Raw genomic sequence first — 14,495 nt, 5'->3', positions numbered from 1 at the left:
TGCTCTTTTAAACAATACACAGCCTTCCTTCCACAGCAGCACACTCTCCCTGGAGCAGGCCCGAGGGATCCACGCCTGGGCACACCCTGTGGTCTCTGGACACTGAGAGCACGTGGGACACTGCTTACAGCACCTCAGGATTTGGTTCCTGAAGCCTGGGGAGGACACCGTTCATGCCTGAAGGCAATTTGCTCATGCTAAATCCATTGCTCAGGCTAATAACTCACTCTGCAGCTTGCCATGTTTTGGTCCTAACCTCACTGGGGTTATGGCAGCAGCAGGAAAAAATCACCAAAATGCTCCCTCCCACACAAAGCCTGGTCAACTATGGACACTTCTCCAGCACCTCCGAGTTAGTGTCTAAAAAACAGGATAAGCACAAACCAGACCAGGACAACACAGAACTTCAATTCCCTAAGTGGAGGGCATGTCCAAGTAAGAGTGCAAAGGAGAAAGGACAGGGGATGTAATGTGGAGTTCAATAAAGCAGAAACAAATGGCAGGTCTGGCTGTTTTGCCTCCTTGGAGGACTCTGCTTGACAACATTAGGAGCATCCCTCTAAATCAAGTTTGCCACTTACTTTTACAGATGGCAAAGCTGCAATTCAAGAGCTGTGCTACATGCAGTTCTACCCTGGAAAAGTGTCCAGTTCTTGGGGCTGTAGCCCACCAGAACCTACTCAAGCCAGCAGCACATAAAACACTTTGCACAGACTCAGAGCTTTTCTGAGGGCTGGGGTTTGCACCAGAGGCATTTGCATTTCTATTTTATCAGTACCTAGGTATACCTGGTTGGTGACTGTCTGAGCAGAGAGAAAACCTGCCCAGACAAAAATCTAAAAAAAATTCTGAGTAGTCACAAAATCGAAGTACTCACAGCACCCCTTGAACAACACAGTTCTCAGGTGCACACATCCAATCTCAAACCAAGAGCCAGGCATGGCCACAGAATGGAGGCCAGTTCACTTGCAAGGTATAAACTTTTTTTCTGCACTCGCTGCCCAAGAAACAGTTTCCAGACACTTGAGACCCAGACAGATCATTTAATTGTTTTTTTTCAGTCACAGTGTTACTGTGAAATCTTCTCGGGAATAGACACTTAGTGGCTTTATAGCATCACAAATACAGCTCTGGGATCTCAGGTAAGCCTGGGCTGGGGTTTGGGGGTTGCTTAATTAAAAGATAAAGGGTGGCAAATGTTTCCCACGACCTTCTCTTCATATTTGACCAAAGTATCTGTTTTTCTAAAAAAGCAGGTGGTCACAGTTGCCCAGGTGCTCGCCACCAAAGCCTGAGGCTGCCTGCCCTCAGTGGGAGAAAGGAAGCCCTTAGGGCAGGGCAGGGTCCTGGTGCAGCACACCTCCGGCCTCCTCCAGCTCCTCCCCAGCCACAGCCTTTTGGGATACTCCCTGCAAAGCAGGGGGAAGCTGTTGTTTTCTGCTGAGATTTATTAAACTTGCTGATCGTTAGGACCTGAGGTGGGAGACAATTTGTCATCTCACTGCCTGTTTTTCTATTCTTACCCCATTTAGTCCCCATCTCAGACAGTGACTGCCATAAATTCTTTCTGTACCACTGTGGTGTGACAGCAATGTCTGTGCCTGAGACATGTCAAAACAAACGCTCCTGGGAGAAGCCCATCACTAAGCATGGTGTGTCAAACATTTGCTGACTGGAACAAGCAGATCTCAGCTCCCAAGAGCACTGCTGCTCCCTGAGGTTTATGCTTCCACCTGCTCTGGATGCTGGACTTACACACACACTGGATGGAAAAGAAGGGAATGGAGCACACAGGGCCAAGGAAAAGAAGGGAATGGAGCACACAGGGCCAAGAGCACACCTAACTGAGGGGGCAGAGCCTGAGACCCTCTGGCTCTGGCAATATCCACCAGCAACACCTCCAGCTTCTCACCTGTGCTCAGAGCCAGAGGAAAGGGAATCAGGGACGAAAAATGAATGACTCAACAAATATTAACAGAACTATCTGATTTCATTTGTCCAGTAAAAGGAAAAATTCATTTTATTTTAACCCACCTTATTTTGACAACACTGTCAACACTAGTCCTAGAATCATAGAATAGATGATATTTTTACCTCAAATGCTGCCAGTTGAACAAAAAACCACCTCCTACAAGTGTTACAATTGCACAGAGAACAGAAGCTGTCTTGTGTGCAATCACCAACTCACTGCTACTGATCATCAAACACGAGGAGTCTGTCCCTAAGGCATATTTACCATGTCCAGTGATTCCTGTTGCTAAACAAACCAGGAGCACTTACCAACGACTACAGAAGGGTTATGGAAACCCCCTGGAGCAGAGCCTGGGGAAAACCCTTCACAGGCAGGCACCTGATGGAAGTACTGACAGTCCTGTGCCCATTCCAACTGTAGTGCATTCCAAAGGAAAGGAACAAGGGCTGCAGTGGCACTGCTGTTTATGTTTGCCGATACATTCCCCCTCCACCTTGTTTTCCACAACAGACCTGGAATAATTAACTAAAGCAGGAGCAGAGTCAGTCACAAGTAGTCACCAGCTTCAATTGAACCCAGGCCATCAGGAGCAGTCCCTGAGCACTGAAACCGCAGTGGAAACACCTCCAAGCTAACTAAATATCCTATCTGTATGAAGCACATCCAATCCTCTTTTTTTCCTTTTATTTCACAAATACTGCATGGGATGAAAGAATGTCAGGGCTGAACTCTCCAGAACAGATGTAGAACACATGTATTTGCATCAGTTTAAAGCAAGATTCCAGACACTAGAAAGCAGTTGTGGTTTGGCAGTGGAGATCCCTCATTTTAATTAGTTCAGGGTACAAATGATTTCTAGAAAGCCTTCCTCCTGCTGGAGTAGGGTTACTTCTGTCAGGATGGGTCTTCCAGGCAGATTTTCTTGGGGGGAAAACTGCAGGGGTAACCATTCCAACCCAACACTCCCAGCCCACGACAGCAGGGAAATTCACACCTAGGGAGGTTCCCCAAGTCCCCTGGGTAGTGCCAGCAGTCACCTCAGGACCAGGTGTGACTGCAGCCCATGGAGCATAACATGAGCACAGATGTGCCTTTCTTCCTAGCTCAGCCCAAGGGAAATTGAGTCAGGGTGGGACTGGCTCCGCTAATGAGCAGTGGCCATTTCCTATCTGCTAAGTAAAGTACTGATATCACCCCACAGAAAATCTTTGCTCCCTGCTGCAATTATTTCCCTCCTAAGTTTGCTGAGCTTCCATGTTCTGCATAAGTGACTGTTCTAAGGAACATGCAGAATTATTCCACAACCAAAAACTTGCTCTTAATTAGAGGAGAAATGTAAGAAAGAAAGAATCAATGCTCCTGATTGTGTCTCCTGACATACTAAACTCCAAAGCCTGGGATATTGCTCGTTTGTCATGTCCTCAGCATCAGTGCTCAGAACAGCCACTGGCCAGAGAATCAGGCAATGACATCACCACAGCAAACAGCAAAGACAGCACTCACCTTTGTAAAGGGAGGGCAACAAAGAAAGATGAAATGGTTTTGCATTTCTTTCCAGACCCAACTTCAGCTTACAGAAGACAAGGGAGGAATGCCATGAACTGAACTTGGATTGACAGAAGGGACCCCAGAACACTGGCTGACATGTCACTGACCCTGTCCCCTGTGCTACACTGTCCTGCCCAAGAACCAGGTTTGCTCCAAGGCCAGCCCCACCAGGAGGGCAGGAGCCCACCCTGGGTGGGACCCTGTCCAGCCAGGACAGTGTCCTGCTTCTTGCTATTTGAATAATCACCAGCAACTGTAGCAGAGCTCTCTTTACACTCCAGTCCTTTCCTCATTTACAAGGTTTAAGCTGTCAGCTCTACAAGACACCAAGTTTTCATCACCTCACTCTCTGGATCAGCCTTGTTCAAAGGGACAGCAGGATTTTTCCTGGAAATAAGGGCCACAGGCAGCCAGAGAACAGGCAACTTCCCTAAGGCACATCCCCTCCCCAGGAAGCAGGACAGAGATCAGTCTGTGCTCACCATGACACATACTCCTCTCTGCATTTGCACTGCAATGTGCAAAGCTTTGCTCCACTCAAACCAGAGGCAGTCAGCACACTTTGGAAAATGTTACTATTTATAGAACATAGTATGCTTTTTTGCTGTACTAAGGTTTCATCCTTTCTCCATTGTTCATAGGTATTTTCCATAAAAAGCAAACCTCACTGCTCTACATTTAATGGATAGATTCTGGGGGGAAAAGCTGAAAAGAAAAATAACATCTCTGGGAGTTAAATCAAAGGAAGGGTTAGTTTTTCCAGCTGGGCTCTGGACGATGGAAGACAGTCTGTCATTCCCAGGCCAGAAAATGTCTTTTACATACACCAGTCTCAGCAAACCTACCCTGAGTTATAAGGTTTATTTTATAATAGTTTAAGTCTTATATTGTACTTGACTTCTGCTGCTAACAGCCAAGGCCTGTGCAACAGCTATGGGTTAGAAAGCAGCACCTAGGTCATTTCATTTTGCCAAAACACAACGTGCAGCCATAAATCCAAAACAGTCCTTCCCAGGTTGTTTATTATTATCATTAGAACAAACACTAAAGTTTGCACAGTGTCACTGTAAGCCAGGAGTGTTTTCTAGGGGCAGCTCTTCTGGGAGAGCAAGCAAGGGGCTGTAGAACATCTCCTGAGTGCAAACTTGGACTGTATTGTTCACACCTCAGCTCACTTGGAAATTAAATGCTGGAAATGCATCCCATGGGTCAGCCTTGAGCACCAAGCTCCTGGCTTCAGCTACTGAAAAACTTACATATTTACAGGAGTCAAAAACCAGAGAAAAAGCAGCCAGGAAAGAACAATGGACAGGTAAGGTTCCTAAGCCATTGAAATCCCCATGAAAAGGTCAATTTAGCCAAGATATTAGTCAGCTCAGTCTTTCTACCAGAACCTACAACTGGGAAGGTACTGGGGTTCAATCCAACAGTGAAAACATAGAAGGCTGGACATTGGCAGGCATCTCTCCAGAGAACAGAACTTCCCTTCCTTTGTCCCTTTTCTGCTGCAGCAGACTAGTGTGACACAGACCACCTTGACCTCAATTTGCTTTTTCCCTTTTAGTAATTGGTCTGACCAATAACCCACATTACTACAATTTAGCCGAGAGAAGCAAAAGCTACATCAAGTTCCTCTAGCAAGAATGAGAATTCTCCTCAACAACCAAAATGCAAACTCATTCAACAGCATTGTTCTGCTCACAGTGGAGGGATGGATTAGAAACTACCAAGTGTTTGGACACACTGTGAGACGGGTGTTATACAGACTTCAAGCACAGGGAAGAGTTATCCACAGTCCTCTGAGCACATTAGCTCATCTGAGAGCTCAAATAAAAATTACAGAAACACAAGAAAGTGCTGAAACCCCCCAACAAATGATTATACACTGACCAAGAAGGCCACCAGCCCTTCCTCCAGGTGTGCAGACCCCCAACATCAGCACAGACCTCCAGTTCACAGCACTGTGTCTATTCATGTGTCTCTGCTAGGCCTGCACTGTAACTTCTCTGCTGACTTCAGGAGGAAATTACTATTTCCAAAAGATACCTTTTCCTTTTCTTTCCTACTTTGTCTTTCTACTTAACTGCATAGAGTATTGCAAACACTTTATTAGTGCTGCTCTGCTTTGGTGAGCTCCATATAACAGTGTATATTAGAAGAGATTATTACAAGCCTGAATGTGTTCCTTATCACATTTGTGATATGACATTATCTAAATTGTGGGGAATGGAACAAATATATTCCTAGGTGACAATCAACACAGTGACTGAGGTCAGGCTTCTGGTTTACTTCAGAGCTGCAGGGTATCTGGTTTTTTTTTTTTTGAGTTTAGCAGTGCCAGTGCTTCATCTCCCACCTGGTTCCCTTTCCATGTGTGACTACCCCACAGCAGCTGACAATTACTCACTCTCTAGCTATGGATGCTACCAATTCTTTCACAAAATACCTCACAAATACAAGCTTCCAGGAACTGCCTGAAAGGACAATGAGGAAGTGTCCACAGACACTTGTGCATTCCAGCCAGGTTCCCTGTGTCCTGCTCTCCACCATGGCAGCTCAGGTCCTTTCAGCAAACATTTCTGAACCGAGCACTTTGTGTGCACTGTGCACTGTCCCAGCAGCACGGGTGTGACCCCATCCCTCCCTGTGCCACCAGCTGTCCCATTCCAGGCTCCCAGTGGGGTACAGCAGCCTCCAGACACCTGTGTCCCACGCCTGGCAGGGGCAGAGGGAGAGGATGAGGAGCTGACCCCACTGGAGCAGTTCCCAGAGGCTCCTGGCTGGAGCCCAGCTCCGCTCCCAGTGCTCCCGTGTGAACCTGGAGCACATTTCTGGCTGCCAGCACAGGTGTGAACTGCACCTGGCAAGGCGTTCCCTTTGTTCTGTGCCTTACCAACGGGAGCTCACAGGTGCTGCCAGGTGACAGGACTGTCCCCAAGGGAAAGAAAGGCCCTCTGCTCTAGGGGTGCCCATGGCTGCTGTGCTCCAGTGAAATCCTACAGTGCACCATTGCTTCCTGCAGCATCCAGGCTCTCCTGGCCACCTCCATCTGCAGTCCCTGGGTCATCTCCTGGACTCTCAACATTCATCTTTCTAATGCTTTTCAAGGTCTAAATTATCTGGGGTTTTCTTTATGCCCTCTTATACCCTAAATGTGGCCCCACCTTCCATACACTCCAAAGTCCTTGAAAATTGAGCTCAATCCTGCTGAGCTACCCCAAAATCCACTGCAACCCCCTGACTTCCCATGGAAAGTCAAGATGTGCCTTTTGGCCACGAAAATCTCCTTTATCAACCCAAACCTGCACACAGCTCAGCTCCAAGTCCAGCAGCACACTCAGTGCTGCAAATAAATGCAATTAATCATTCTTGCAAACCAAATTTGAAGGGGAAATGAACAACGCCCACCTCAAACACTCTCTTGTAATCATGGACAGGAAGGAAGAACAACTCAGGAACACTGTAAGAAAGGTGTCCCTGTTAATGGCAGGGGTGTGGGACTCATGACTTTTGAGGGTCCTCTCCAATCCTGCCTATTCCACAACTCCATTCTATGATTTTTAGACTTGGCTTCTATTTCCCAGGGTAATGAAATTGATCAAAATTCCTCTGGACAGAAAAGACATGCAGGTTTTCTTTCACCCCACAGCACAAATACCTGGCTGTTATTCACAGCTGTTATGTCACTGAAATTGTACAAATCATACACTCCATGAAATACACTCAGCTCTCCTAACTCATACTTAACTTGGATGATTTACAGCAAAGAACAAGAAAATAAAAGATGCTCTGCATTTCTCCTTGTTGTCCACATGCTTTCCCACATAGAGTCACAGGCAGCAGCCTGGTCCTGGGGAACATGCACCACAGGAAATCATGCCATTTTTAGGCATTTAAAACCATCCACAGGTCATGCACTGGATGGGAATTTTTGGGAATTACTGAATGGGAATGATTTGTCTGTGCTACCACAGCTAAGACTTAAGGAGATGGATCTCAGGGAGGGAGGAAAGCAATAATTATACTAATTGGTCTTTTGTAAGTAACAGCTAATAAACACAAAGAAAAGCTACAATGAACTTCAGACCTGGTTTAGCCTGTCCTACCATTTGAAACAAAATTGGGCTTGGTTTTACTGGTGGAAACCTTCTCCCCTCCTCCCCTCCCTCCACAGCCCCAATTAGTGGAACAGCAGAGAAAGGACAAATCCTCATCTTACTAACCTCCCTAATTTCCACCAACAGATTCCACCTAATTATTGGAGGCACCTAAACACTTTTGATGGCTGCACTGGTGCCCATAGAACCACAGCCAGAACTTGCTCTAACTGCCATGGAAGCCTCCACATCAAAGCTTGCAGGGTGCTCAGACACACCAGGGAGGCTGGGGTCGTCTTCTCTGGCCTGCCCCAGCAAGCCCATCCCAAAGATCAGCACAGTGGCTGAGAAACTTGCTCTGGGACATAAATGAGGAGTTCCTGACTATTGCATAATTTCCCAAAGCTTTTGTCAACAGCAGTGCTTATCACCTTGGATAAACAAGCAATGTTTAATGCATACCAGAGCAGAGGTTAGGGCTAGACAGGGTAAACACACACCTGTGTAAAGAAGTCAGGACCTGTCTGCCTGCCGAGCTCCTCTGGCCACGCACGGGCTCTGGCTTCCAGGTGCAGCCCTGCTGCTGGTACAGAGGCACTGGCCAGGCTGAAAACCCCACAGCTCCACAGGGAACACCTGCTCCCTGCTGGCTCACTAGGCACACAACAGGGAAAACCAAAAATGTCCTCTGTGTGTCTTTGTGATGGCAGCCAACAGCAACTTCTGACCCACCAGCTGAAAGTCCTTTGAAATGCTTTAAGGAAACGCTCTGGGGTCTCGTGTAAACCAGCACACTGCAGGAGAACCAGAGTCTGGACCATCTCCATGACAGCACTAAAAAGACACACAGACCAATAGCAGGGAACACCACAGATCACAGACGTGAACCAGAGCAGCGGAAAAATAAATAAATAAACGGGAAAAAATAAATAAACGGGAAAAATACCCCAAAAACCTTCTGAAGTACTAGGGGTTCTAGAAAAAGGCCTTTCCAGGCCATAACAGGTAAATCGGTACAGCAGAACCATCTGCAGCACGCACTGAGAGCCCCTCCCAGGCTGGAGCGGCTCTGGGATGACCCCGGCTGGAGAAGGAGGGAATTGCAGCTCCTTTCCGAGGCGATCACACAGCTCTGGCCAGAGAGGGAACCGAGGGAGTCACGGGGCACAGCTACCAGTGGCTATTGTACCTTTTTTCTAACATTATGTGGCATAAGCCAAGGAGTGCTTCCCTTTTCAAGGCTAAGCCATCCCTACACATTCCATCCTCTCAGGCACAGATTTAACCTTTTGTGTTGCATTTCTCCCTGAAAATCCCAAGTAGAACGGCGCCCAGGACATTTGCCAGGCAGCAGAAATTGTGACCCCTTTAAAACTCATGCAAAACCTTGCTCACATCTGCTGTGGAACCATGCTGGAGACAGCATTTCCTCTGCCCATTACCCAGCCATAATATAATAAAAAATAACCCCAGAAAACGGAAGGGATGGAGGGGAATAACACTCCTATTTCAAGCAGAAGTTATACAAAAAAACCCTAACAACATATTTCTCACTGTCAAGAAATCTCTCATCAAATAATCTTACTCACAGCTCACTTACTTCCACCTGATGTTTTTCTTTAAAATAGCAGGTTTTGTTTTTCAGATTAAGTATGAAGCTATTACATTCATCATGTCACAGGTACTCACAGAAACTCTTCCAGCATGACTTGCTGCTCCTCTCCCTGCTGGGCCTTGCAAGAAGTTATCATTCAAGTCTTGTAAGAATTTATCATTCAGGTCTTGTCCCATGCTTCCCAGTGACCTCGAGGAAAAAACAGTACAACTCAGAACGGTTTTACACGGGTTTCCTGCTCACTGTGGGGTTAAGGGTTTTATGAGTATAAGGAGAGAATCCTCAGCCTATTGGAGCCCCCTATCCCACCCTGTTCTTGTAAGCTTGTACAAACTTTAAGCCACTCTTCGAGACTCAGCACTTCCTCAAACGTACAATACAACACCTGTTTCTCCACAAATAACTTCTACTACTGTGCCTTTTCTGCTATGTACCCCGAGCACTCTGAGGGTTTATTTCACATGCTCAAGTACGCAAGAACACCCAAATTTCAGTACACCAATCGAACTAGAACAGATATAACATGTTATTTTACAGACAACACACAGATTAACTCCTGGGCACTGCCCGACCCGCGCAGGGCCGCGCAGCCACCACCAGGCCAGGCCCAGAGACGGCGCAGCCTCCCGGCGCTCACCCTGGGCCCTCCCCCGCGCACATCCAGCGGCGGTGGCGCTGCGGGCCGGGAGCACGGACGCGTTACCAAGCTCCATCCCCACCGGAGCCCGGCCGGGCCGCGGCCGCGCAGCCCCACCGGAAGGGCCGCGCGCCTTCCGCTACCGGCGCACAAGCTTGCCGCCCTGCCCCGCCATTGGCCGCGCCCGCGCGCCGCTCGCCGCGCTGATTGGACAGCGGCGCTAGGCCCCGCCCCTCACACAGGGGGGAGGGCCGGCAGGACGCAGGGGCGGGAACAGGATGGGCTCGCGAGGGGCGGGGCCTCAGGAGGGGTGGGCGGGGCCTCAGGAGGGGTGGGCGGGGCCAGGCCGGCGGGAGGGAGTCCTGCGCTTCTATGGGGTTACTCTTAGCACTTAGAAATTTTATTTTTAAAAATCAATTTGTGCCCAAACTCGCAGCTTGCAATAGGATTTTATCCTGGGCCCGACAGCTCGCAAAGCACGTTGACAAAGTAACGTTTTAAAAAGGGGGTTTGGCTCCAGAGGCCAAGCCACGCCCCCCCACTTCATTCCCAAAAAAGTCTCCTGCTCCCGTATTTATTAATTTATTTTCATTAAGAGGCTAGGAAAGCACACAGCTCAAAGTTTGAAGATGTAAAGAGCAGTGAAACAGGGGGGAAAGGGCAAGATGAAGAAAGCAGGGGCAAAGACAAAAGAAGTGAAATAAAGTTGTGACGGCAGAGTGCAGAATTGTCAGGGCAAAGTCACCGTCCGTGAAAAGCACACACAGCAACAAGTACGGAAAGGCTGAGCGAGCTCAGGAGAACAGCCCGAGGCTAACACCTGCATGAGCACTGCTTGGACTGCCCTGGGCAGAGATTTGGGGAGCACACGATGGGCAGGAGCACACTTGAGGCAGCATCTCCTCTGCCCAGTAGCCAGCCACAGCAGGATAAACAATGTCCCTGGAATTATGGAGGGACCGAGGGGAATGACACTTATTTCAAGCAGGACACCCACAGGAGATGAAGGAGGTGAGCAGGGTACACCTGCCCAGTGTCCCAGCCAAAACCAGGATTTCACAACCATTCCTGCCTCCCAGAGCACCCAGCTGTGCCTTTGCAGGCACGTTCAGGGCTTTCCTTCAGCAGCAAAGAGAGAGAAATCCAAGCTCTGGCTTCTCCCTTAAAAAGGGACCAGAGGCACTATTCCAGCTGAACACAGCACCAAAACCACAATGCTCCTCCTGGGGCAAAATGAAAGCTTTTGACAAGCCAAGAACACAGGGCAATCCTCCCCTGGAACTGAGGAAATTGATGCAGCTCTGCAGAAAGCAGCAATTTTAACTTGAGCCAAGCCAGCCATATTTCTCACAGTCAAGATTTCTCTCGTCAAATAATCCTTCTCACACATTCCACCTGAGGTGTTCCTTCAAAACAACATGGTTTCCTTGCCAGATTCGCTTCAAAACTGTAGATCATCACCTCACAGGTACTCGTGGGTACTCTTCCAGCACAGGTTGCTGCTCCTCTCCCTGCTAGGGCCTGCAAGAAGTTATGGATCAGTTCTTGTCCCGTGCTTCCCAGTGACCCTGAGAAGGAAAAGTCCAACTCTTATTTAGAATCATCGCCACAGGTTTGGGTCACAATTGGATTAAGTGTTCCATAAATTACAGGAGATGGTCCTCAGCCTACTGCAGCTGATTTTTCTCTGTCTCCCACAATCCTAACAGAGACCTCCTCACTCCCCCATTCAGTGAACACCCTGAGCTGGGAAAGCAAAAGACAAGAGATATTTTGAAAACATCCCTGCCATGAGGCTGTCCAGACATGGGACAAAGCCCTTCTCACCACCCTGCTGGCCTATTCCCACTCTGAGTACCTCTGGAAATGCACATCCAAAACCAGGTCAGACACACAGTGATGTTTTCTACCTGCCAGATGCTGCAGCCACAAGCACCAGGAGCCTCAGAATTCCAATTCAGTGAACCCTGCAGGGAAAGCCAAGTGGTTGGTGCACAGACAAAATAAAAGTCACCATTTTTAATAGTTAAAGTATCCCTGGGAGTTACTGGCTGCTTACAGCAGCAAGCTTCATACACTTACAGTTCTGTTAGGACCACCAATCTCAGGTTCTTTCCTTCTGAAGCCCAGCTCCAAACGGGAAACTCCTCACGACTGCTCCTGAGAGAGGGAAGAGGAACTTGCGGAGCTCAGGAAAGCCATTCCGTGCCCTGAGCCCTGGTTCACCTGCCCGAACACCCGCAGTGCTTTTGTACCCCCTCATTCCCTGTTTTCCGCGTTCATAGCAATAAAACAAACCCAAGCTCTGCCGGCAGCCCCAGTCGTGCCCTCACGGCGCCGCCCCCTCTCCCCTCACAGCAATCCCCCCGTCACGGCCCCGCCGCCTGCTCCTCACAGGGCTCCTCTCGCTCCCCGCTCATCTTCAGCGCAGCTGCGGCCTCCAGACCCGCTCGGCTTCTCCATCATGCCACGGGGCCCGGACACTTCAGGTCCCGGGCAGGGGAGCTCAGGGCCCGGGCGCTCCCGGTACCGCTGTCCCACACGGGCGGGACCGCCGCCCGCCGCTCTGCAGTACGAGCCGCTCCCCACAAGGAGGCAGCACTGCACGCCGGAACGCCACAGCGCATGCGCGTCATCGGGGTGATCTTTTGCCCTTACACACCACGTGATAGCGGGGCGTCAGTTCTGCATTGCGCATGCTCCGATTTGCTCCCACTAACACACAGCTCCTCCGCGGTCAGTGCGTATGTGCGCCCTGCAGCTGCAGTACCGCATTGCGGCCGGCAGGTGTCCCCACTGCGCCCCGGGAGGCAGTGCGCATGCGCCGCTCCGGGCGCAGTGGCGCAGCGTGGTCGGCAGGCGGCAGCAGCAGCGAGGCGCGGCCAGGCCCGGTTCGGTCCGAGCGGGGCTCTGGGGCATAGCCAGGGCGGGGGGCTCGGAAACGGCTGGGGATAAACTGAAATAGTGCTCGTCTGCGCTTGGAAATAAATACCTGCTCGCTGTCTCCCAGGAAGGGCTTCTCCAGGTGGGAGTGCTGGGAAACGGGACTTGGCGCTGTGTGTTTGTCCCGGCTGTAGCTGCAGGGGCACAGCGAGGCACGCAGCTCTCAGCACTCCCTGCTCCAAACACAGGCCTGGGCTCCTCTGTAAGCTGTCTCTGCCATGTGGTTTTCTCCAGGAAAAAATAAAGCGTTGTTCATCGCAATTGGGAGAATGAATTTCCACAAAGGAAGTAAGGAATAAAATCCTGCTCTAGGAGCCCCTGGGATCTGCAGGGCTGCTTAGGGAAGGGGACATTCACTCCCTGCAGTGCCCCCAGCCCACCTGCAGCACCAGCACAGGCTGCCAGCTGGGCTCTGCCAGCCCCTCTCTGTCACCCTCCCTGTGCTGCTCCCTCTCAGTGCCCTGGGCAATCCAGCCCTGAGCCTGAGCAGCCCAAAGCTCTGGCTGGCAGCCCAGGGACAAAGGGACACTGCCAGGGATGAGGCACATTCCCAGCCAACGCTCCCAACAGAGCACAGAGGCCCCCCTGGAGCTCCTGGGTGGGGCTGGCAGGAGGGCACAGCCTCAGTGGGGTGGCAGTGGCAGTGACAGCAGCAAAGTGCCACGGTCTGGTGGCACAGCAGAGACACCAAGGGCAGCAGTGCCCATGGGAGGGGGCAGGTTTACCTTCAGCTCCCTGTGGTGCAGCATCACCTTCCACCACAGCCACATCCCGGGGAAAGCATCAAGAGGGCTCATAAAACCTCAGGATGCAACAAAATGCAGCATCTGTCACCCTGATCCTGTTTCAATAACCTCTGCTGAGAGCAGCCACCTCCCCAAAGCCTTCAGGCCTCCCAGGATTTTGTAGGGAACAGACCCAACTCCTCATCCTTAATCTAAATTCCAAGCACATTCTGTTAGAAAAATAGCAGACAGCATTTCATACAAAATGATGCAACAGAACTACAAGGAATAACAGAATATACAAGGAATAACGGAATATTTTCCATGAATAACCAAAGTTTCTTTTTCCCCTTGTCTGTCTGGGTCTGTAGGACCAAATCTTTGCCATTGAGACACAGCTCTTAAGGGTTAAACCTCACAAACCTTGCTCTTTCTCAGAGAACTGTGCCAGCACTGAGCTACTCCCGTGTGCCAGGATGGAAAAACTCAAGATAATAAAAAGTGAATTCTCCTCTCCCTCTCTGACCCATCACCAAAGCAGTTGTGTCAAACAACAACTCCTGAAACCCTTTGTGAGGAACCCAGCCCTCCCTGGAACACCCAACAGAGCAGGCATTGAAAAAGGAAGGAAAAACTCTACAAGCTTGTAGGAGGAAAGATTAGACCACTGTCCCTAGCTTCTAGAGGTAAAACCTCCTTAATCTTTCGTGTGCTAAACCTACTGCTTTGATTTTCTCTAGAAAAACAAAACAAAAGCCCCACAAAAGCCTAACCCAGGTGTGACAGGTAATGAAAGATGCTCCAAGCGCTTCCATCCCTGTGCACAAAGCAAGCAGCCTGGCACCCCCCTCCCTGACACCAGGGCCGAAGCACAGAGAGGCCAGGGACAAGACAGGAGCAAGGAGCAGGCTGTGGGACCCAGTGTGCTGCACAGGAGCAAGCCCCAAGACAGCAGCTA

General features: G+C 49.8%; 1 protein-coding gene across 5 annotated transcripts in view; it reads right to left on the bottom strand.

The window, feature by feature from the left end:
• Nucleotides 1–12,425, bottom strand: part of BMP3 (bone morphogenetic protein 3) — a 75,361-nt gene extending 62,936 nt beyond the window's left edge. For 2 of the 5 annotated variants that reach the window (XM_059471330.1, XM_059471328.1), the window contains exons 1-5: nt 12,265–12,425; nt 11,952–12,029; nt 11,780–11,836; nt 11,331–11,437; nt 9,307–9,421 (exon numbers count right to left, since the gene is read on the bottom strand). Coding sequence is in view for 2 of the 5 variants with exons in the window: in XM_059471328.1 (XP_059327311.1) it covers nt 9,307–9,408 (102 nt within the window). In the remaining 3 variants the exon portion in view is untranslated. Of the gene's footprint in view, nt 1–9,306; nt 9,422–10,298; nt 11,438–11,779; nt 11,837–11,951; nt 12,030–12,264 lie in introns of those variants that run through there. The other 3 variants (XM_059471331.1, XM_059471329.1, XR_009418400.1) reach the window with 2 other exon arrangements.
• Nucleotides 12,426–14,495: the final 2,070 nt, after the last annotated feature.

The sequence above is a fragment of the Ammospiza nelsoni genome, chromosome 4 (genome assembly GCF_027579445.1).
Source record: "Ammospiza nelsoni isolate bAmmNel1 chromosome 4, bAmmNel1.pri, whole genome shotgun sequence".
NCBI classification, from domain to species: Eukaryota; Metazoa; Chordata; class Aves; order Passeriformes; family Passerellidae; genus Ammospiza; species Ammospiza nelsoni.
The sequence above is the reverse complement of the archived record's forward strand: the minus strand, read 5'-3'. Positions and strand labels throughout refer to the sequence as shown.